This window comes from Cygnus atratus, chromosome 16 (genome assembly GCF_013377495.2).
Source record: "Cygnus atratus isolate AKBS03 ecotype Queensland, Australia chromosome 16, CAtr_DNAZoo_HiC_assembly, whole genome shotgun sequence".
Lineage (NCBI taxonomy): Eukaryota > Metazoa > Chordata > Aves > Anseriformes > Anatidae > Cygnus > Cygnus atratus.
In genome coordinates this window covers 338,589-362,331 of record NC_066377.1, presented here as the reverse complement: position 1 = coordinate 362,331, position 23,743 = coordinate 338,589, and the positions used below count along the sequence as shown (strand labels likewise).

The window sequence follows — 23,743 nt, the reverse complement described above, 5'->3', positions numbered from 1 at the left end:
CCTCTGCCACTCGCTCAGAGCTTTTACAAGAGCAGGGGGCATCCACAGGTAAAAGGTTCCTTTTGCCTGGGGCAAGGGCAATCCCATGGGAAACAGGCTTTGCCAGGCTCTGCCCCTATACCACCATGCGCAAGCTCATGTGCTGTTTTCAGCCTCCCCAAAGTATTTGAAGCACTTCTGCAGTACCAGAGGAGGCATGCACACCGACCTGCCCACTCATCTCATGTGCTAGCACCACGCTTGTTTGGCCTACAACGCTTGCCAACGGCTCTGCCCCTGCGGAAGACGCTGCCCCTCCGCAGTCACCCTCTGGTCACAGCCGGGCTTTGCCCCCCAGCCCTGCGTGGCCGCCCAGCAACGAGCCTCAGCCAGCTCCCGCACACGGAGGCACCAGCGAGAGCCCGAGCGCAGAGGGGTTATGGCAGCAGCAGCCAGTGGCAGGAGCATCAGGGCCAGGCAGAGCTCTTCCTTTGGCTGCACCCGCGGGTTATCAGGGAAGAAATTCTCTGCTGAGCAGCGGTGATGCCAGGCCAGTGTGCTGCTCGGCAGGTGGGTTTGCTTCTTCGCTTCCCGGCAGCACCAAACGGGTCCCGCTCCCCTCTGCACTGTTTTAACCTCCCTTGGTAAAGCTGCAGTCCTGGCTCCTCCAGGGAGCCAAAAGGCGAGCTGTTTCCATCAGTCCCACTGAAACAAAGCATTTCCCTTCCTCATCCTCCAGCAAGAACAGGGCACAGCTCTTGGCACAGCCTGGGCTGCCTCAATCCCCTGCCAGGCAGCACTCGCTGCGGCAGGAAAGGTGCTGGTTTCCACGGTGAGTTCTCACTTGCCTTTGGTCTGGAGAGGGCCAGTTTTAGCAGACAGCACTGCATGTTAGTTTACAAACCCAGCCCTGCACGTTTGGCCTCTGTGAGTGTTCAGTTTCCCCAAGGAGCATCCTTCTGCTGTTCGCCATGGTGCAGACGATGTCCATGGCAGGAGCGTGAGCTCCCTGTCGGCACACGTGCAAGCACGAGGTGGTTTCTGCCCCGGGGGGCCCTGCACCCCCAGGCTGCCCCAGGCAGCCACTGCACGGGGCCGCAGCGAGGTGCAGGGGGGGGTCGGGACCCTCCTCTGTAGCAGGACTGAAACCGAGCAGAAGGCCCGGCAGGTCTGAGAGTTGCTGGTTACAACACTTTCTGTGCTACATGTGCAATATATTTGTTATGAATGTTATCACCCAGTCAGTTCATTCAATAATCTTTTAATCACTGTAGCTAGATGTTCTGCGTCCATTCAAGTGACTTTTATTCGAGTGCAATATTTCAATAGACATGTAGTGACCTAGTATGCTTTGTGTTTTAGAGAATCTGTGTGCAGAGCAATGCAATTAAGTTTAAAACCTTGTAAATAAAACAGGTTACAAACCAAAAAAGAAAAAAGAAGAAAAAAAAAGAGTATTAGGCTTGCATTTAATTTCTGTGACTGTTTCAGTATTGTGCGTTAGGCCGCCTCAGTACAGACCCTGTGTTCTCTGTGCAGGTATTAATGGAGGAGTGGCTCCTCAGCTGTTGAATGCTCCCTGTTAATGCTTTACTGCTTTACCTGTATTCATTTTTCTAGACTCCTGTCTGCACAAAATGCAATAAATGATTTTATTACACCCTTCACTGCTTGCATGGGGTTTTCACTTGCTTGCAGGGTCTCCACAGCTACTTTGCACTTGGCTGCCTCCATTTCAATAACAAGGAGCAACCAACAACTGGAGCGTCAGATTGCAGAGGAAGCAAAGCATGAGAGGAACAGCTAAGTGCCACAGTTTATGGAATTGCAGAATATCTCAAGTTGGAACAGACCCCCCAGGATCACCAAGTCCCACTCCTGGCTCCGCACAGGACCACCCAAAACCAGACCCCGTGTCTGAGCGCTGTCCAAACGCTCCTTGAACTCTGGCAGCTCGGTGCTGTCACCTGGGGAGCCTGTTCGGTGCCCGACCACCTCTGGGTGCAGAACCTTCCCCTGACACCCACCTGACCCTCCCCTGCCGCAGCTCCGTGCCGTTCCCTCGGGTCCTGTCCCTCTCTAACAGCTTTATGTCCTTGTCCCGGGGTGCACGCAGTGCTCGAGGCGAGGCCGAGCAGAGCAGGACCCCTTTCCTCGGCCGGCAGCCGTGCCGTTCCTGAAGCACCCAGGGGAGGACTGGCCCTCCTGGCTGCCAGGGTCAGCTCGCTGCCCGACAAAGCCCCCAGATCCCTTTCCGTGGGGCTGCTCTCCAGCCTCTCATCACCCTGTTTGTGGCACCCAGCAGAACCCCACTGATGACTGATTGATGATTTGATGCAACCCCATCTACTGTGACCCTTGGAGCCTGACCTGTCAGCCAATTGTTCACCCCCCATAATACGTGTTTGGCTGTATTCTCGATATTTTGTCCAGAAGGATACTGCCAGAGAAAGTATCAAAAGCTATGCTAAATTAAAAAAAAAATCACATCTACAATGGGATTTTGTTCCCATGTTTAAGTTCATGGAAGCCTCTGGGTTGCAGAAGGGGAGAAACGGATGAAGAGGAAAGAAAGTAGAGAGACAGACTTCTATTTAATTGCAGGTTTTCTAACAACGGCAGCACAAAGGGAGGCCGGTGCCAAAATGCATAGGGAGTGGTAGCTTCAGCTTTAAGCGGTAGCTGTTCAATTAACAGCAAGCGCAGCTCCAGCACTGGGCCCCCTGGTCACTGGGCTGAGGGAGGCCCACAGCTGCTAGAGCGTCTTTTGGGCCTCTCACATTGGCCCCCGTCACACAGAGCCCCAAAGAGCTGGTCCCTGAACAAGCACACGGGCTGATCTGTTCCACAGTGTCCACGTCCAGTGAGTGACAGTAAGTACCAAAGTATTATAAACTGAGACAGACCACAGTATTCTCACAGAAAGGCACGGTAAGGTTTGTTCACTTTCCACTTTGCATCCAGTGCTGGACAGCATCTGAAGCAGCTTACCTGGAAGAAGAGGGTAATGGCAAACGCAGTGGAATAATGTATTCCAGCAGTAATCAAGCTGTTAGGCATCAAAAATGCAACAAAATGTTTTTCCTGTCTTTTTATTAAAAAGTAATGTCCTTTTGTTAACAGCACAGAAAGAAAAAAAAATGCTACAACACAAACCACCTAGGACAAAAAAAAAAATCCTCTGCTCCAAAACGTTGCTTTCTTATTATCTTTCGGTTCTGCAGGAAGCCTACAGACTCCACAAAGACTGTGCAAGGGAGGACAAAATAGAGAAGTTTTGTATTCTGGTATCAAATTATGTTACTGGTTAAAAACACGGCGAAATATCACTGCCCGATTTTCCACTCAACTGTCCACTGCAGCTACCAAAGTGTTGAAAAATGTATAAAATTATAGTATTGCATGTTGGCACTGCCTCTCCACATTAGATGGACAAAACACCAACTAACAGATGAAGTTTCTGAGAGCACACATTCACCACCTGATAACTGGCTGCAGGTATTTGCAAGACAGGTCCGGCAGCACATCAGTGTGGCTGAGCTGTTGGGCTACAGTAACCAACTGTGCCGAAGCAAGATTGTAAGAAAAGGAAATTTATATACCAAATTTAATATATTGAACTTAAAATTGACGACTTGGCTTGGGTGTAGGAAAATCAACTGACCACTTGAAATCTCTGCCTCACCCAGAAGCTCTTGTGTTTCCGATCCACCACTGTGCTTGGACCAAAACTGCCATTTTCCATATGCTGGGTGAGGTGAGGAGCACTTGTCAGCCTCACTCCGCCAGGACAGGACAGCCCAGCTACAGAAGCACTGAACGGTACTGTCATGGCTTATGGAGTTATGGTCAGGCACGTGCTACAGCTGCTAGTGCTACCACTGTATTTTTCTCTCTCAGACTGGTTTATATGGCATTGAAAAAAAAAACCTGAAAAAAGAAATCCAAAGAAAAATAGTGCCCCTTCCAAAAAGATGCATCCCCAGAGGGCCCTGTCAGGGTACCACTCTGTTCAGTCCCATCTCATTTTCTCAAAACCACTGACCCAAAACTGTGCTAAGACCATTTGGTGAGACCAGACTGCACTGCGTGGTGAAGATGCGCCAGCTAATGGGAGTGAGAAAAAAGCAGAAGGACCGTCATTGCAGCAGCTTCTGTGCTTAGACAGAACAATCAATTACCCACAGTGGCTCTCAGCATATTCTGCCACTGAGAAAATAAAATATACTTCTCCGAACACTGCTATCCAGACCAAAGTGAGGAAGGGCAGCACTAGCAATACTCAGCAGCAATGCCACTGGGAGTACACTCTCACCAAAGTGGAGAGGACATGCATATCCAGGGGCATTTGTCCCATGTCAAGAACAGGAGACTTTTTAAACAGCTATAAGTATGGAATGGCAAAGGGAAGGGGAAAGGGCTTGACAGCTCAGCTTTAATAGTGTCGCTGGTAGGAACCCATGGGTTGCTGGGCAGAGGACCCTGCTCGCCCCTGAGCCACTGTTTGGCTCACTAGGTGGGAGAGTGCAGGACCACTCTGGATAAGGGTGTCCAAGGCTTTCTGTACACTAGGGTTGTCAAAGTTGATACCAGATGACACTGGCCTTTGAGCAGGTACGCTGCCAGGGGCAGGGAGGCGATTCTGGTGCTGGCCATAGAGTGCCTGAGCTGGCGGAGGAGCTCCAGGTCTTGGACCTGCATTTCTTGAAGGGCCTTGGAGAGCAGGAAGCTGTGCGCTTGGAGTCTGCAATCTCTGCTGAGCCTGGTTTAAATTTCCAGCACTCATCTGTGCTGATCGGGCCTGACCGCTGGCCATGCTAGCGAAGTTCTGACTCGGCGTGCCACCCGATGTGCCCGCAGAGGTTGCAGAACTGCTGTTTGCTACAGCAGCTGCTGCTGCCCCACTGTTGAAGAGACTGAGGATTTTTGCCTGAAGCTCCTGCTGAGGATTAGCAGAGGACACTGGAACAGAAGGAGCAGAGACCAGAGGCTGTGAACCCTGATGAGCCTGAGCGCTTGGAAGGCTGGACTGACTGCCCAGAGACGATGCTGAAGGTGCTCCCAGAGACTGTCTTGACATAGGTGCTGGGAAACAAAAGAAAGAGTTAAAGCTTTCCAAATGCCCTTGAAGGGGCACCTAAAGGAAACTAGTGAGATAGCTACCAAAGACACAAGTCTCAGTGAATACCCACCCCTCTAAACATGAGGGCTGCATAGCTCTGGGGGACCCAAACCACTCAACAAAATCGTTGCCCTTTGTGTAGCAGTCAATCAGTTATGGCAACGTTGTGGTTTCCCTGAGAGAATTCAATATAAAAGTTCTGTCACATGAAATATCAGAATAGTCTCAGGACTCCTGAATACATGTCCATCTCCGTAAAATACATCACTGTGTGAAAATGTGACTACACTAGGACCCCTCTGTAATGCCAGTATTGTTGTCCTGTCCCAGCCCAGAGAACCCACTAACCATACAATTAATAGTGTTGTCTAGGGTTGAAAAAACTTACCCTGCAGAGAATCAGTGCTTCCCCTAAGTAACCTTTCTTTCCGGTCTCTCAAGTAATTGATTACTTTATCAGTCTCCTCAGCAGTCAGATAGCGATTGTCTGCCAGAAGGTTCAAGAGAGTCTGAATCCCTGGAGGGTGACCCCCTCTGGCCCCCTCCTCCACAGGGGGTGGGCGCTCTCGCTCTTGCAGAACAGCCTCATCTGCCATCTTGGCAGCCTGCCGGGCAATTTCTTCACGCTCCTTCTCCCGTGACTCTGTTTTGTAGCGCTCGTAATTCCTTGCCACCAGCACCATGGCATCAGCTTGTGGCATGTTGCGGTGTTCTGCACAAGGAAAAGAAACACTTTAAGTAAACCAAAGGCATTAAAAGGAGGTACCTTGTCTCACTCACAGCAGCATACCTCATTCAGCAGGCAGGCACCTCTTAGGAACTGCAAGCATAGACCTGGAAAGCTCTCTAGGCACACAGCAAGAGTTCAATTTCTTAAGCCAAAAGAAGGTTCAAGGCTATCACCCAGCGAGGCCAACCCTTCTTTCCACAGCTGAGGGCTCTGAGAAGGTACCACACCAGTCTTTCTGGCCTCTCATCCAAATAAAGAGAAAGCGGGTCCCTCTGCCTTTCACACAACTTCTCCATGCTCTGAGAGGAGACAGTTCCAGCTGTTCTACTGCTGAACCCTTCGACAGGCCCCAAAATTGCACTCTCTAGGCTGATAGACGTTCCCAGAGCGGGACACTGATGAGAATGTTTTTTGGTTTTGTACTGTCAACATCTTAATGTAGTGTGAGTATATGCAGGAGATAGGGAGGAAAGAAGAATTGGCTGAATTTCACACTGCTACTTCTGTTTTCAACTCTGGGACAGTAAACAGCAATAAAGTTCTTCCATAATACATCGAATAATGATCAGTTTCAATTCTTTTATTTGCAGTTGCCTTTTAAAGTTTTTGAGGTCATTATTTCCACTTCACAAAGCACACACATAAATGTTCCCCTGAAGACAGATTTAAGCAGAGAGATTAAAAGAGAAGTCCTTTATCTTCCACAAAAATGCCTAAAGCTCTGGGGTTCACTTTCACATTATGCTTTGCACAAGTTGTGAAAGAGTTCCCTAAAACTAACAGGAATGGAAAGGTGACCATATGCAGTTCAAGTACAAAATATGTAATATCTAGAAAGAGCTGTGAATGAGTTAATGGATCTGATACACAGCTAAAGCCAGTGAAGAAGAGGAGAAGCTTTGGCAGTGGGACAGGTATTAAACCACAGGAGTTAAGAGTTAAAAGGCCACTGAAAGTGTGCTTGAGATGTATTTCTGCAGAAAATGACAGAACCTCCCCACACCTGGATCAGATGTTAAAAGAAACCAGGCTTCTTCAGTCAGTAAGCAACAACAAATGGTGAATGTGCATTCAGATGTTTACCCTCTCAGATGAACCTGACAAAATGTTACTTGAGAACATAACAAGGGAGAAATAACTGTTGAAAGCTCAACTGCGGTCCAAAACCCACTTCTGTAACCAGCACATGAGCAGGCTTATGATCATAGCAAAAGCCCGACTGTCCAAAATCACCTTCTGACAAGATGTTTGTTAATACAAATGCCCAGCTGCATGCTCACAACAACCAAGTCATACCCTGAGACAGAAAATTATGTGACAAGCATAAATAGTGGTAAAAAAATGGGGTGTGTACACTCAATCACTTCATAGTTGTATCTTTTTATAACTCCCTCCAGTTTCACAGTCAGATCTTTACCTTGACAGAGTAAGCTATCCCTGTTGTGTTTTCCTTAAGTCTCATCTGCTTATGAAAGCTGTCTTGTGATTTCTCACACTCCAAACACTTTCTCTTTGGGAAAACGGTTAAGTGGTAAACTGAGGCTGCACTGGTATTACTCAGAAACCTATCAAGGCAGCAGTGTCTTTTCTAGAGCTGGAGTTCATGACTTTCCCTAAAATGCAGCAGAGACTCTCTCCTGCCAGAAATAAGATAGTCCTTTTGGCAAGGGACAAATAAGTTATTATAGAAATTTGTAAATAATGGTAGTCACAGGTATCACTTGCCATCAAGCTGTTAGTAACTCCTTATGACATAGCATGGATGAACATCATCTTGTGTGGAACTGCTCAAGAAAAAATGTTTTAGAGCAGTTCTTCGTGCAGTTCAGAGTGACCACATAGCTACACAGCCTACTAAGACCTCAGTACCTTGTGGGGTGCCAAACATGATGTTAACAGTGCAAGAACGGTGAACTTGATGCTGCTGGGTGATGACAATGGCAAAAGGAGACCCTCCTCTGCTCACATCGTCCAGGGCTTGCGTCAGTGACATCTCTGTGTTGAGGAAGATCAGGTCCACTACCATGCCCAGATCCCGCACCTTCCGCCCCACTGACTCCGCGTACTCCCTAACACAAAGCAAAGCCAGCAGAGTTTTACAAGTCAGTCACATACAGAAACAAACTCTAGCACATTCACCCTCTCCATCTCAGATTCAATTTCCTGATGGCTTACCTAACTTCATAATGTTTAGCAGGACAGTATTAAAGCAATCTCAATATTGTAATGTGAAAGCCTAGATCCCACCCTTATTTTGAACTAAATCAGTCATTTCAGTTTAACTGAGACAGACTATAAATCAAGCCTCAGCTTAGCTGAGAAAGTGTCTGCAAAAGGATTTATACTATCATAAAACTGCTTACATATAAATGCATTTAAATTGAACTCTCATTAAATGAGGCAATTTATTCCTGAAGTGATCTAACAAGCACGCAGCAGAGCAGCTAACCTCCAGAAGACAGTTAGTTACTCGTGCCATGTTTAGTGTCTTAACTGTTCAAGTGCACTTTACCCTAAGTCACTGTAGCACAGGTCAACGTTTGAACCTGAAGATTAATTTTCAGAGAATTAACTATCCATATATTCCCTTGAGTTCCAAACACATTTTCTCTTGCTCTTTTCTTCTATTAGCTGTGATCTGTTCTAACCCAATATTAACACAGCATCTATGAATCCACTTTTCCTGTATCCACTGCCCTGCAGACTTCCCACAAACAATAGCTTATATGGTTGAGCTTAAAGTTTCCAAACCTTTTATTAAGCTTACAATACTCAGGACCAAAACTGCAATACTGGCTGCATATGTATTCTGAGAAATTTAGTCTATGCGCACTTGCAGCTTGTGAAGGAGGTTCAGGTTATCACCTGTGGAGGTGAACACTGCAAAGGTGACTAAAACTGTTCCTCTGCCCCCAAATGCCTTTTTAAGGTTTTCTAAGTTACACTGATCATATATCTAAGTCATTCATGAATCATCTTTTAATAGGCCTATAGTAGGTGACAAGAATATTTCAACATCCAAGATTTACCACATGCTCCAGGCTCTTAAGGTTTGTGGCTGTTACACACCAAAAAGATCCTTAGGAACCTAAGATGATCCTTCTGCACAAAACACAGCACAAAATTCTCTGTGTCAGGTACAATAATTTGTGCTCTGTATCTCCCAAAGACTTCTAGTCACCAAGGGATAAAGAATCTAAAATTCCCTTTGGAGATTTGTTCCAATAGGTAATCAGCCCCTTTAAAAGTAAACCTCAAAAAGGTATTTCTAGTTTCACCATTTCCCTTGTTTCCAACACTGATTTCCTGCTCTGCCTCCTGTCACCAGATCAGGCAAGCAGCAGCTCTCTTTCTGCCTCACAGGTATAGCAAAGTTAAATAAATGCAACTCTTCATTTTTTTTTCTTCAGAAGAATTAAAGAGAGCTTTAAATTTCCCCTTGACAAACATTTTCCTCAGACCCCAAACCAGATCTGTGGTCATCTACATCTTTTCTATTCTTCAATATATATATTTGTAGAGGTATAGACATCAGACTGGTGCCTTCATTACAGCACTGCTCCCCTTACAGCACGCATAGGCATACCTCCCTGTTCCCAACACAGAGGCACTGCCTGTTCTCCAAACCATAGACGTACCAGCATTTTTGATAGAAATCCATTTGACTCCTACAGTTGTTTTCAGTCCCTACATTCCAAAAGGAAGTGCATGTTTCTACAGTCATGGCCTGCGTTTTTGCTTCCAGATAAATGACCTCACATTTACCGCAATAAAAAGGCACACTGAGTGGGGACACCTCAGTAAACGTTCAGACTGCCACGTGAGATTTTCCTTGTTACACATGCTTTTGATACCGTTCACGACTACTTTCAGCAGTGATTTTATATTTCTTGCACATTGTATTGAATGGTATCTGACTTAGTAATCTAAGTCAGATAACTGCTGACTGAAAGGAGCTGAAGTGGACAAATTTCAGCTCCTTTCAATCTGACATGAGCTCTGAAAGGGACGCCCCCATGACTCGGCATCGACAATGTCCCTGTGCTATCTGCTGATTAGCACGCGTTAATAAGTTCCGTATTATTCAACCCAAAAATAACAAGTATAGGTCACTATAAACTGTCATGACAGCAAGCTGACATGAAGAGCATGTAGATAAAGTTCAGGACAAGGTGTGTTGATAGCTGACAACGGAATACAAGTAAAGCCTAAGATACAACAGTATTTCTACATCTCATGAACCAGTCAGTATTTCCAGAATAGCCACATAGGCTTTCTGAGGGCTCTAAAGCCACTCTCAAGGGAATCTGTAAGACAAATACCCCAAGGCAGCACTAAGCTTAACTCCATTTTCTTATTCCACACAGTAGCAAACAGTGGTCATAACTACTTTCTTACTTTGTCTGTTTATTCACCACTATCACAGAACAATCCACAGGTCTCTCTGCATCAAAACGTCTCTTGATTTCCTCGTAGTACTGACGGTAAAGCTCCTCTCGTCGTCGCTCTTCACGCTTGAGACGGTCTGAAACCAAGCCACAGAAAGACAGAACAAATAATGCTCTTTGGATCTGCTTGGAACAAAGAGGTGCGTATGGCTGGGCTGTCTCCAAACCATCCAGTGTCACAGAAGGCAACGCACTGGGGATGTGCCTGTCCATCAGCACCACAGACATCTACGTCCTCCCAGAGAGAGGATGTGGATCTGCCCATTAAACATTGGTCTCAAAGGCACTAACCTTCTGAATTCACCGGTGCTCTATCAAAATGCTCTTTGTAACGGTCATAATAAGAGTCATCCTTCCGCCGATAGTAGTCTTCAAGGCGAAGATAACGGTCGTAAGTTTCATCTCGTCTGCAACATTTACAGAAGCAACAGTTCCCATGCTCCAACATCATCTCAGACAATAACTTTTGCCAGTGCATCACATACAGACCTTCCTCGAGTTTAATTACTGAAGAACCCAACTGTTCCCCTCAAGACCCAAAGCAGGCACCCAACTGTCCTCAGCTAGAGGACAACTGGCGCCACTCAAACCCATATAACCATAGAGGCAAGAATGCCATAAAATCATGTCATCAAATAGAGCCCTGTGAAAGTTACCTGTACAGAGGGTCCCGAGGGTCTCTCATATCCCGCGGATCCCTCGCATCACGTGGATCTCTCATGTCTCGTGGATTCCTCATATCCCGTGGGTCCCTGTATCGATCATACAGCGGCTCCCGTGGGTCACGAAAGTCTCTAACATCACGAGGGTCCCGTAAGTCTCTTGGATCCCTGATATCCCGGGGGTCTCGAAGGTCTCGCAGGTCCCGTGGGTCCCTGTGGTCTCTAGCATCACGCATGTCTCTAGCTCGAATGTCTCGAGCATCTCTGGAATCTCGTCCATTTCTACCATCCCTGCCATCTCTGGGATCTCTCCGTGGGCTCCCCCGAAGAGGGGAGCGATCGCGTCTGGTATCTCGGCCATCCCCATAGGCATATGGCTCTCTGAAGAAAACACGAGGGAAATTCCATTAGACTGCTAACAACACAAGTGTGGTTACCCCCAGATCTCTTACCTGAAGTGCCAAAGCGACCCTTCTCTCAGCAGCTGAAGCCTCCCTCCTACCCCATAACAAGAATTGCCCCAAAATGTATTTGCCAAAACAAACATATTTGGAGAATCTTCTTAGTTACAATGTTTATTGTAGCCAAAAGAGTCACAGAAAGCTCCTTACTGGAGCATCACTAAAACTGTAGGGCACCTGTGGGAGGAGCGAACAGGCACCTCAGAAACCATCATTTCAAGGCCTCTGACCTCTGATGTCAGCCATGGATCATCAATCAAACGTTAACTTGCAAATTCCTTGAGAGAATTCAAGGTGCTGTAGCCTAATACCCACAAATATGGGATAGCTAGGAGCATTCAAGGGATCTATTAAATTCACAAGTCGATGACAGAATACCTGAAATAGGATGCTACTGGCATATGATTAAAAAAGAGCTTGTTGAGACCAGAGACACAGTAGGCTCCATGTTGTGGTTGGTTTTGTGCTGTTAGCAGAAAGCTACCGTCGTGTCCTGACAGTGAAGGGACAGCTCCTGTAGAAAGTCAGTCTTACGTTTATGAGGCCCCACATTAAAAGGGTACCAAACCCAACCAGCACTGCACCATCAGCAGGAACAGGATTCTGTCACATCTGAATGATCCATCTCATTCAGACTTTGTACCACGCTGTCTTCAGAGTCAAGAGAGCAACGTTCCAGTCTTCATCTTTTCCAAAACAGTAGTTTTTTCCAGGTCATATTTTGTTTTCCAAAGAAAACATAACTTTCACTGTAGTCTAAGCCAAACCAGAAAAATCTTGCAAGGAAACTACTGAGCTTCATATGCTTGGAATGTTCTTTCCCCATGATACTGGCAACTATAAGAAAATATTTCCTTGTATCTTTTCACCTCTGTCAAGTTTTGTAAATAAAAAGTTTTCTATCAGACTAATCTAGCTTATGAAAGATAAGCACAATTTAATTCCGTTTCCACTACAGTGCGTTCACTTTGTAGTCACTTGGAGAGAACAGCAGGAGCAACAAGCCAGATGCACCCAAGTTTCACTAAGAGGTAGAACAGACAGCAGTGAGAAGCAGAGCCCATGCATGGACTTTGGTGCCTTGGACACCCAGCTGTTCTGGGGGAAACAGAGGATCGCTGGCATTCTCTATTCCAGACAGAAAACAGATCTTGGGACAACCTACAGTGGTGCCACCAAGATTATATATAGCCTTCTCTTGTTACAGAAGCACTGTGCTCACACACAACTGTATACTCCCTCAGTCTCTTGGGCACACAGATCAGCTTGATGTTTGTGATCTGTACAGAACCACAGCCCAGGAGAGATGCACATTGTCTTCCCCTACCCCTTCCTCCCCCCAGCCTGCAGTGAATGATGGCAGAAGCTCAGGGGAAACTCCTCGTTTGCTATGATGAATATTGAGTACCTGACCTTTCTGTAGCTGTGAGACTATACAGCAAAACAGCCAGATGCAGAGTAATTGTTTTGCAATATGACATTTATTCCAGCTGGGGTGGGGGTGCCCAGAACAGGCCACATTATCTGCAGAGACAAATTGATCCAGAAAGAACAACGCACAAGTGCAACACAACTACAGACATGGCACCGGGCCTCCTCTGCTCTCGCACCTGCGTGACTGCCCGCGCAGGCAGCAGCATAAGGGCACAGCAGCCTCCTGCCTCTGTCCCTCCACCTCTGTGGTCTGTGGTCCGACTCCTGCAGTGCCAGCACCGCTGCCTGCATCTGCTTGGGACTCAGCGCTGCTTCCTGGGCCCGCAGCAGGGCTTAGGACTCCACACCCTGGCATCGGCAGCTGCTGTTGACGCACCTGCAGCACGGTCCGGAGCCCAGCATCCGCTGCCTTGCCCACCACTCGGCACCCACAGCCTCATTGCTGCCTGTGCTGCTGCTTGGGACCTGGTGCCAGCCACATGGGATGGCCATGGTGTCCACAGGGCCAGCTGAGTCCTGTGCCTGTGGCAGTGCACCTACGCCTTTGGCAGCCGTGGTGGTGGTCCGGTCCCAGGGCTCGCGTGCCTCCAGTGCTCCTTAGGGGCACAGGCTCTTGTGAGCATGCAGGATCACAGATCCCAATGCCCACGGCATTGGTGCCTGCCACATGTCCCTTGCAATGCGGTCTGAGGCCCAAGGTTCGTGGCACCGGTGTCTGCTTCTCATACCTGCAGCGCTACCCAGCGCCTTCAGCATCGTACACCTGCAGCGCCACCGAGGCCAAAGGCGTGGCATCAGTGCCTGCTGCTCACGTGTGCGCAGCACTCTTGGGGTCCCCATGCCAGCACCAAGCACGCCTGGCACTGCCCAGGCCCAAGCCTTGCTGCATCTGTGACATGAACCCCCCGACATGTGCCTGAAGCATTTCCTGGGCCTGCTGCCTATGCACTGCTCTCTGCAAATGCATTTGGCCCTGTGCAGGATAAATGCAGTATATACAGAGTACCAAGGATTGCAGATACTCATTCTCTGTATTTTGGCAGTAGATGTCTTGCAAGTTGCACTTTTTTCCCATTTTTTGATAATTTAACAGGTCAAATTAATAGAGCACAGCAGTCATGTGAGAGCTTGATTACTTTCAAGTCCAACACGTCACACTCCTTTGTGTGCAGAGCTTTACAGTGTAAGTGCAGAAAACACAGGCCTTACAGCACATGGTAACCACAGCACGTCCTGGTGCGCTCCCCAGCGACACCACTGAAAGGAAATGGCAGTCGTCTTCCTGTGGCAGGACAACTCGTGTCTTCTCCACTCGCTTGCGACTTCACACGCAGAGGGCGTGCAGGAGCTGCACCCGCTGCGCTTACCAAGGGGTGGGGAGCCCGGAGAAGCAGGCAGACACACACCACTGGGTGTAACTGCAGAGCAGACTTGCTCCACGTACTGAAAATGCACGTACACATGCAGATGGGGCAGTGCAATACAGATACACGCTGCCTTGTGCTTTGCTAATGTGCACTTTTCCAGCTTCATTTCAGGACTGCAAGTTTTTGACATCAGAAGAGGCAAGATCCTGAAGTCGTCTGCACTGAGAACACTACAGCCCCTTGGCAATATCTCTACACGCCTTGGCTTCTCTGATACTTGAGTCAGGAACAAACACCAAGCTGATTCTTCCTCACAGGTCTCTTACAACTTGCGCCACAAAACGTAACACTTAGTTGTAGTAACAGCAGCAAGCACGAGGCTTCCCTCGTGCCTCCTGAGGTGTCAGCGCCAGAAGGGCTCTTACACGTGGAGCAGTTGCATCCCGATTGTCTCACTTGAGTATCTCCGTTTGACTGGGGAGGTGGCAGTAGGGAAGAGAGACAGACATTTAGCACAGGCAGCTGGGCTCATGCCCTAAAAGCCTGCCCTTCCTAGTATAACTCACTGCTTCCAGGTACTTTACCTTCGTGCCGGACTGGACCTTGATGAAGCCTTATTCATATTTCTTCTTTCCGCTGCTTTATTAATATCTGTAAAGAATAATCAACCCATCTGTTCAATGCTATGGAACAAAAAAAAGATCATCAGCACAATTCAAATGAAAGCAACTTAAGCTCAACAACAACCAGATGGTGCAAGAAAATACATTCAGCAGAGAGCCATTGTCACTTTGACAATTTTTTTTATTAAGTTTAGATAGTACAATGCAATGAGGTTTTCATGGATTTCTCTGACTTCAAAATAGGGTGGACAGCTCGGGTGAAGTTTTAACACTTTATTTCAGGCCTACATCCAGACTCTTCATTCCATAAGAACCTCTTTCTTCTGCAGTCTATGAGCGAGCAGAATGCAACTCATGGACTCTAGGAGAAAAAGCAGAGCCTGAAAACCTCTGAGAAAGGAAGTTGTTGGCCAACAGCCTTAAATTCACAGCCAGTCTTGTTCAATGGAGCATGCAGCTACCCTTGGTGACAATAATTCAAGGGTTCTCAAACGGCACATGCAATTGCCTTCCGAGGGACCGCTGCAGCATTAAACTGTACAGCCTCCACCACTGAGGAAACGGGATCCAGGGAGCCTGAGGCACAAGCTCCTTGTGCAGTCAACATGGTGCACTCAGAACACCACTGTGTTGAGATGCAAAGAGATGCAATAGATCAGAAATTTGAAAATTGGGTGGCTTCTGAGTATCTCCATGAAAAACACCATGAGGTGAAATACAAAGAAGAGAACTGAAGAAAGAGTCTTGTCCTCAACCAGAAAACGTGAAGTTGCCCCAAACTGGTGGGGACCAATACTGTTCTACTGGGAAGAAACAAAGCCTTCTGTAACAGCTGATTGAAGATGAAATAATGTACTAGAGGGGGGCAAGAACAAACAGAAATGATTTCAGGTGTTTTACTCTGACAACCTTTTAAGGAAAATGAAAAAAAAAAAAACTAGGTCCTATCTGCTCCCTGAGGATCTATCAGCAATTAAAGTTTGTTAGTTATTTATATTGGTCACTTGCAGGAGCTTTAAAAGTAGTTAAGCATGCCATAAAATGTTCTTTAGGCTGACTTCTATACCTTCTATAACTTCCCAAACTATCCTTCATTACATTCAAAATTAAAATCAGAGTTAAGAGTTTAGCTCTAATTCTTGCCCCTGCTGTCAGTCAAGAAGTATCACGTTCTCTTCATACAGGGAGAGGGGCAAGTGCAATCTGACCATGACGTATGAATGCAGGGTAACGGCATTCACAGGGCGAGAAAGCAGTCTCTCCAGAATCAAATACAGTTGCAGTGTCTCCTATCACAAACTAAATTTGATGGACATGTGTTCCCTACACAGCTTTACTCATTAAAGATAAATAAAACTTTTAAGCATTTGTGGATGTACTAGTATAACGCAAGACTAAACTCTCCCAAGGCCTTTTACCCTCTTATTAGCCAGTATATTCAATACTTACACTGCATAACTGAAGTAACTGTTTTCCTTGCATTTATTTTTTAGCTAAGAACATTTTTCAATTCAAATGTTATCTTTAAGCAAGACACTATCTGCTTTTTGGGTTTAAGATTTTTATTTTTGCTTTAAGATGCCATTGCAGAAACCTATATTGTGATTTTTGCACTCAATACCATACATTTCTTTCAAATTAAAAAGAAGCATTTAAACCTGAACAAATATTTTACTAGGAGACAAAGACACCTTTGACAGGGATCCTTCTCTTGCACAAAATGATTTAATAACATTTTATTTAATGCCAGCAGCATTTACAGATTGCTTGAACATTGACAAAACAACTTCTGTGAAAATGAAAATCTTCTGTCTTGTAGGACTTTGAGATGACAGGGACACTGCAACCTTACAGTGCAGCCTTCAGAATAAACACAGGTGGCAAGAGTTTCTTGAATTGCATTCCCATCTCAAGTCAAGCAGCAGAATTGAACTAGAGCTCATCTTTTGGCAAAACATCCAATTCCCATCTAAAAGTCTCCAGAGCACAGAAACCACCAAAGCTCCAATGAATTATTCCAAGTATAAATTACTTTGCTGTTAAAGAAAACTATTTCCATTTAAGGCCTTGTCATACCTATACCCACCAGATTACAACTCACTCAATGAGCCTTTTTCTAGGGCTTGCTCTTCAACTCTTTAACCCTTAGGATTTTTCCTGGGGCTTTTCCGATTTAGCACTATCCTTTCTGAACTGGCCATACCAGAACTGAACACAGCACTCCAGCAGCAAAATCCCACAGATACTAAAACCTCCCTACCTACAAATCTGTTTTGTACGGCTAAGGATGACAAGAGCACTCCTGCTAGGCGCAGATCTTCAGATTTGCCTTTGCTGGGCGTTCAGTTCTGCCTGTATCCAGCTCAGGAAGAAGCTCAGGTCACTTGATCAGCAGTGACTCCATTCCCATCATATTCCCTCTTTTTAAAAAGATGACAGTGTGCTTTCTATGCAAGTTTGTTATGAAAACACTGTATGGCCAGGAACCAATTCTTCCAGAACACCACTCAAAACGCTGAGCAATTCCATCTATGCTGCACTGAAGTTCATTTTAAACCCATATAACACTACGCTGCTTTTATTGTACTAGTTTCTTAATCAAACATCTTACAGAAGTCTTCTACATCAACACTGCTGCTTTTATCCAGAAAACTTGCAGTATTGTAAGTTAGTGCGACAAGATTTACTTTGACTGGGATTATTCTTTCACCTGGCACTTGGCAGGACACGCATGCAATCTATTTGCTGCCAGGGCTGACGCCGGGCTCCGCTCTGCTCAACTAGTTGGTAAGCTTGCAGCACTCTGCCAGGGCCCCCAAAACTCCACAGTTTTCCAAGGAAAGCAACATTAACAGCCAAGGGAGGTCCTCATTGCACTGAATCTCACAGATGTTGATTTAATTTCTTGAGAGGTCTAGTTTTGGTAGCTGCTGGTTTATTTTTTTTTTTAAGCTTGCTACTGAAACGGAAACTATATGAAAAGCAACATCTTTCAACTCTTCAAAAAGAAGGAAGAAAGATTACCTGAAGACTAGGGGGTCTTCTCCAATTAGAGTTATAATTTCCAAATAATTACACATTAGTATGTGAGACAGATGCAGCTGCTCCTTTTAAACTTCTAGACTCTGACAATGCTGGCCATAATTTCTCCTTGTAGCCTTCTGTCCTCCCTATTTGCCACCATCTCCACTTTCAGGCTTGTATTTGGTACTTCTCCATTTTGCTATTTACCGCTCCTTTCACTCCTTCCTAAATCAAACAGTTTTTCTTTAAATTAGCGCAGGCTTGCTTTGGAAGTAACGTTTTACTTGCACTTAGTAGATTATTCTTAGACTTCCCACCATTCATTTCTGTTTAAGATTGCTCCCAGCATATTTAGCAGAATTATTTTCACCTTTATGAAAATGGCCTTTTTAAAGCACCTTGTATTTTTATGGCTACTTACAGATTGATTTCCCCACGTGCAAGACAATCCAAATTTACTTATCTAACGGGACACGAAGTTCTATGGCCAATTCCTCTGAACCTGCCAAGATGAAGCCCAGTACTGGTTTACAACTGTTTTTAAAACTAAGCGCGTGAAGTTTCAGTCAATACTTTCCAGGGCTTACGTGCTCAACAGTTTCTTACATAAGGTTACAGATCTGTTCAAACACTAACACAAAAATAAGTTCAGAGCAAGACCTAGGTAGCAAGAGAAAACACTCCGGATGAACCACACGGCACTTAGGGCAGGTAACTCAGAAGAAAATACATACCTGGTCAAAGTGACTTTAGACTAATGCCAGGCAAGTTCCACACAACGAATTTTCCAGAGAGCTTTAGAACAAAAGCACTCTTTCTACCAAAACGCATGCTAAGGTCAGTAGAAGAGCAGGGATCAGTTTTCCTTACCTAATCTATACCCTTTATAAAGGCGACCCTTCTCACCGTCCAGAGCGGCCTGGACATCTTCTAGACGGTCATACTGCACGAACCCATAGCCATGGTACATGCTGAGGGCTGGAAAAGTTAACAGCAGGGCAAGACCAGTTACAAGTAAGGGACTGCACGATCCCGCACCCAGGCCATGTCACCCCACCAGATGGAGCAAGCAAAGGGCACTACCCAGAAACACCTAGGCAAGTTTTGTGGGAAATCCAGGTCTACTGGGATTGAAATGCAGAGCTGAAGAACTCTGAAATGCATTTCTTAGACAACACCACAAACAGATCAACTTCCTTCTGACAAGGCAGTGACCAAAAAACAACCCACGAAGTGACCAAGACTTCATTAAGAGACTACGAAGTCACTTGAAAGAACAGATTTGCTTCATATAACATCACACTGCAACCCCAAAAAATAAAGCATTGCTCATATATACACACTAGGGTACAGCTGCATTGAAGGAATTACTTGTTCAGAGAAAATGCAGGCAGAGAAAATTATCATTAAAGGTCACTTTTTAGGGGAAACATTAAGTCACTCCTCTCATCACCATCAAACAGCATTTGACAAGCATGAAAGTTATATTTCTGACTGAATTCCCAGCCACAAAAAGGCATAAGATAAAATACTAACCCCTGATTTTGCCATATTTTGAAAATATCTCTTCCATTTCTTCACGAGTCATGTGGTCTGTGGGCAAATTGCCGACAAAAAGTCTTCTCTCTAAATCCTGCGGATTGGTGCTGTTAGTGAAGTCGCTCTGTTTGATGCTATTGCTCTTGCGTCCTCGAGCCATTTTGCTTTCGTTCCAAATCCAACTCTTCGCAAAAAAAGAGAAATGGCCACGCATATAATTTCAATCCATGACATTAAAAATTAAACTGGAACAAGATTAAACTTAACAGCTTTGCAGACTAGAAGCCAACTGGGTCGGTTTGACGCAAGCTTTGCTCCAGAGAAATCTTAATACAAGGGACATGGAAGTCTGGCAAAAACGTATACCGCAGCATTTTGGTTGATCTTCCCATAATACTGGAATGGAGTAAGCCTAATCTATTTTGCAGATGTGTTTTAATGGTTTAACTCCAAACTAAAATACCAGTAAAACCCAGACTCTGCTGAAACATCTTAACTTTAGCTTTGCAGTACCCCATTGTTGTCATATCTAATTCTTCAGTTCACTGGTAAGAAGAGCAGAAATTTATGCAATATTTTAATAAGCAGAAAGGAAACACTCATCTCAACATTGCATAACAGGATCCAAATATTTCTGTATAGGCTTCGAATGAGACATCGCAAAGTATTTTAAAATGTGCTTAAGTGACCACACTTGGATCTCTTTACTACGTGTGAAACCTTAGCTTTCGCAGCCCAGAAAGCACAGTTTCTCATTCACATCGCTACTGAACAGCGCATCCTTGTCCCCACCACGATGCCAACTCCCCGAAGGCGGGTCCACAGCTGGAATTTAACCACCCAACATAAACGCAGCACTGCTGCAGGAACAGTCAGCAGTGTTCATTACACAAAGTCACCCAAAGAACTTTAGCGCACAAAACAAAAACCTCAAAACACCAAAACAGAACCTATCAACCCAAACAGAACCAGAACTGATCCAGGATTCGCACTTTCTCTTGTAAAAGTCACCATTACATAACACTTCAAAAAAAGTGAAAAGCACTGAAATTTTCAAGTTGAAAACTATTTGAATAAAGTTGTCATCCTTCCTAAACATCCGACTACAGAAATACAGGATGGAATTTTCTGTAGGTAAGAAACCCATAAAGAAAAGCTGGTGAAGTTGAATATATCAACAGAAACTTCTACTGTCCATCAAGAGCTGCCTACAGCCAACACACACCCCTAACAGTAAACTGCGTTCACTATAATTTAAAAGCAGCATCTAAATAAACAAGTCAGACACCAAAAAGTGCAAAATGATTTCACTAAGGTACTTCTACAACACTTAATTGGCATGAGAAGTAAGCTTACTCCAGGATTTGAGGCATAAAACTGATTTAAGGTCAACTATCTTTACGCTTGTATTATTTGTCTACTTTTAGAAAACCCTGCTGAGAAGGGAGGCAGAGAATGCCTCCCGGTCCAGTTTTTTTTTTTTTTTTTTTTATAATGAACTGAACTGCTAGAGCAGGGAGAAAGCAAAAAAAAAAAAACTACTACAGCTTGAGTTCTCAGCTGAAGGGAAAGAAGTTTTCAAAATTCTCCCAAAGCGGAAAAGTAGCTATAAAACATGGCAGCAGGCACCTGGCTCCGACTGCGCCCGGGTCGGGTTGGGAGGTCGGGGCCATGCCCAGCGGCTCAGAGCGCTGCCCAGGGCAGGGGCTCAGCGCCCGACCTGCACGGCCTCGGGACGTCGCGCGCACGCCAGCAGCTGCCAACACGGCCGCAACCACAGCTGGCGGGACATTTTGCTCCCATTATAAAAAGCCAGAACAAATTCTCTTTTCTTTTTCTTGAGCTTGGGAATGGCAGGGGGTGCCTGTGGGGAGGGGATGCACGGCCCTTCTATACCAAAAAACCAAGAATAACTGTTTCTCCACTTGCAGGTCACTTCCAAAACAAAGCGGTAAATCCCAAAACACTAACCCACGCTGAGCTAGCAGAAAGCTTTCCCACATAAGCACTTAGTGCCCCTGACCGTTTGCCGCTTGGTAGATTACGCAGTTAAGAACCATTTAGCAATTATAAGACCAGAAGAGAGAGATGTTGTTCCAGACGTGGGCCTGCGATACCAGGTAAATGGGGAAAACTTCCCCACTAAGGCTCCTTCTACAAACGCAACCAAGGAGGCCGCCTACGCCCCGAGCAGCAGCGAGGTGCTCGTACCTCGGTGCAGGCACCGGGCACCAGGCCTCGCAAGTCACTACGACGGGACGGCTCACGTCAGCTCGCGCGCCAATAAGCCCTGGGGAGCTTAATTAAAGTCGCTTTGTTTTAAAAAACCCTGGCTTTAAGCACAGCGTTCCTTACTGACAGCACTGCCGCTTCGCAAGCGGGACGTGGCTGGCTATGCGGTACAAGGGAGCCTTCGCTCAGGGATCCGCAGTGGGTCCCCGGGCACGGCACAAAGCAACCCGGGAAGGCTCCGCAGAAGGCAACCGCGGCTGGGAACGGCGGGCGTCGCCTCCCGGCCGGCCGGGCGGGGCTGCGGGGCGCCGCTCTCGGCACCGGCCCCGCGGGGCGAGCGCCCTCACCCCGCCCCGGAGGGCCCCGAGGAGGCGCGGGCCCCGGGCCCGTCTCCCCCGCCGCCGCCCCGAGCGCACGGTGCCGGGCCGCCGCCGCTCCGCTGCCGGGGAACGGCCCCGCGGGCCCCGCACAGCCGGCCCCGCCGCGCCCCGGCACCGTGCGGGGGTGGGGGGGGGCGCCGCCGCGAGGCCGCCCCGCCCGCCCCGCGCCCCCCGGCGCTGCGGGGCCGCCTCCCGGCCGCGCACTCACCGCCGCGCCGGGCCCGCGCCGCCTCAGGCCGCCGCCCGCCAGGACAAAGGCGCCAACCGCCGCTGCCGCACGGCGCCGTCGCAAAGCGCGCCGAGGGGACCGGCCGGAAGGGCGCCGCCTCGCGCTTTACGGCACGGGGCGCGCGCCGACGTGCCGCCCGCCGCCATGCCTGCCGCCCGCCTCGCCCGGCTCCCGGCACGCGCCGCGGCCCCCCCGCGAGGCACGCTGGGACTGGTAGTCCGGCGGAGCGCGGCCCGGCCGGGCCGCGGGGGGGCGCCGGCAGCGCCGGGCCGGGCCGGGCCGGGCCGGGCCCGTCCCCGGCTGTCCACGGCCGTCCCCGGCCGTCCCCGGCCCCCTGTCCCCCCGGGCCGGGCGCGGGGCGGCGCCGCGCTGAGGGCTCCCGGCGGCGACCGCCCGCCCTCCGCAGCCGCCCCGCCGGTCCGTGGGGCGAGCGGCAGCGCCTCGCGCGAGGGCCCGGCTGTCACGGCCCTGCGCTGCCGGGAGCCGCCGCCCGCCCGCCCGCCCCGAGGCCTCGCCGGGCCGGAGCGCGGCGCGTCCGGACCCCGGTGCCCCGGGAGCTGCCGCCGGCCCCGTGGCCGGGGGCTGCCGCTCGGCGGCCGGTGCCGTGTCCCCGCCGGCGCACGGGGCACCGGTGCCGGGGCGCTGAGCCGGGGCCGCCCGCAGGCCTGTCCTGGCGTGCCGAGCGCTCAGGGCCTTGCGGGGGACTTCCCGGGCGAGTCCCGAGCCCAGAAATCCCCTCCTGCGCCGTTGCCGCTCTGTCTCTGCTCTCAAGGCTCCCCTGGGACCATTCGTGCTCTCAAGCGAATCAGTTTTGGGAAATGACGGCAGGGGGGGAATCCAGAGCACGCGGCCCCTGCAGCTGCCCCGGCACACAGCCCCCCGCCAGGCGGCAGGAGCAGGAGCCCCGAGGGGCTGCGGGTGGGCAGCGGCACAGCGGGCACCGCTGGCTCACGGGGCACCGGCAACAGCGCTCGTGGGGAGCGGCGGCACCGGGGCAGCCTGAGCCCCGCTGCACGCGCAGCCGGCGCTGGATGGACTCCCAGCTGGGGCTGGGGCAATGCGGCCGTGGCTGGGTGGCTGGCACTGCTGCAGGAGGGGACAGGGCAGCAGTGCCGTTCTGTGACCGGGGCGCAGGGGGACGCTGAAAGCCCCCCCTTCCAGGCACGCACCACAGGCTGGATACGGGGAAATCTCCCAAGAGCAGAGGAGCTTGGAACTTCCCCGGGGATTGCTCCGGGGACCCCAGGGAAATGCAGCCGGAGGCCGCAGCCAACCAGAGGCACAGCTGGGCCCTGCAGGCCTTCCGCCTCTTCCCCTTTTTGGCTGACGTATTTCTGGGGACTCCGCACAGACGCCAGAGTTTGGGGGAACAGTGAGGGGCTCTCCAGGGCCACAGCTCTGAACTATCTTTCTTTGGGAAAATGAAGTGAAACCTTGAACTTCTGCCTCAGAAATGAGTTATTGGGGCCAGCACAGACTTCCATTGCCGTGGCCCACAGCTGAGTCCTGCCCG

At 48.5% G+C, this 23,743-nt stretch overlaps 1 protein-coding gene across 2 annotated transcripts; it reads right to left on the bottom strand.

Annotated features, from left to right (window-relative positions):
• Positions 1-1,230: 1,230 nt before the first annotated feature.
• On the bottom strand, positions 1,231-22,314 carry NCOA5 (nuclear receptor coactivator 5). Of its 2 annotated transcripts, XM_035567141.2 has the most exons (10): positions 22,210-22,314; positions 19,387-19,573; positions 18,721-18,828; positions 14,788-14,854; positions 10,936-11,322; positions 10,571-10,686; positions 10,230-10,356; positions 7,701-7,900; positions 5,490-5,813; positions 1,231-5,064 (listed from the first exon to the last, which is right to left on the bottom strand). In XM_035567141.2, exons 2-10 carry the CDS (start codon positions 19,547-19,549, stop codon positions 4,415-4,417), a joined length of 2,142 nt encoding a protein of 713 aa, XP_035423034.1. In that variant the 5' UTR covers positions 19,550-19,573; positions 22,210-22,314; the 3' UTR covers positions 1,231-4,414. The 2 variants fall into 2 exon arrangements, with proteins under 2 accessions (XP_035423034.1, XP_035423035.1); XM_035567142.2 differs by lacking the exons at positions 18,721-18,828; positions 19,387-19,573 and having other exon boundaries at positions 22,210-22,309.
• Between the last annotated feature and the right edge of the window lie 1,429 nt (positions 22,315-23,743).

What these genes read in the sequence shown, in the direction of transcription:
- NCOA5 (XM_035567141.2), bottom strand. Translation starts at nt 19,549, where the DNA reads ATGGCTCGAGGACGCAAGAGCAATAGCATCAAACAGAGCGACTTCACT. An exon ending in AGGTCCAGTCCGGCACGAAG is followed by an intron (nt 11,323 to 14,787) that starts GTAAAGTACCTG and finishes TGTTTTCTTCAG; the next exon opens with AGAGCCATATGCCTATGGGG. An exon ending in CATGTTTGGCACCCCACAAG is followed by an intron (nt 5,814 to 7,700) that starts GTACTGAGGTCT and finishes TTCCTTGTGCAG; the next exon opens with AACACCGCAACATGCCACAA.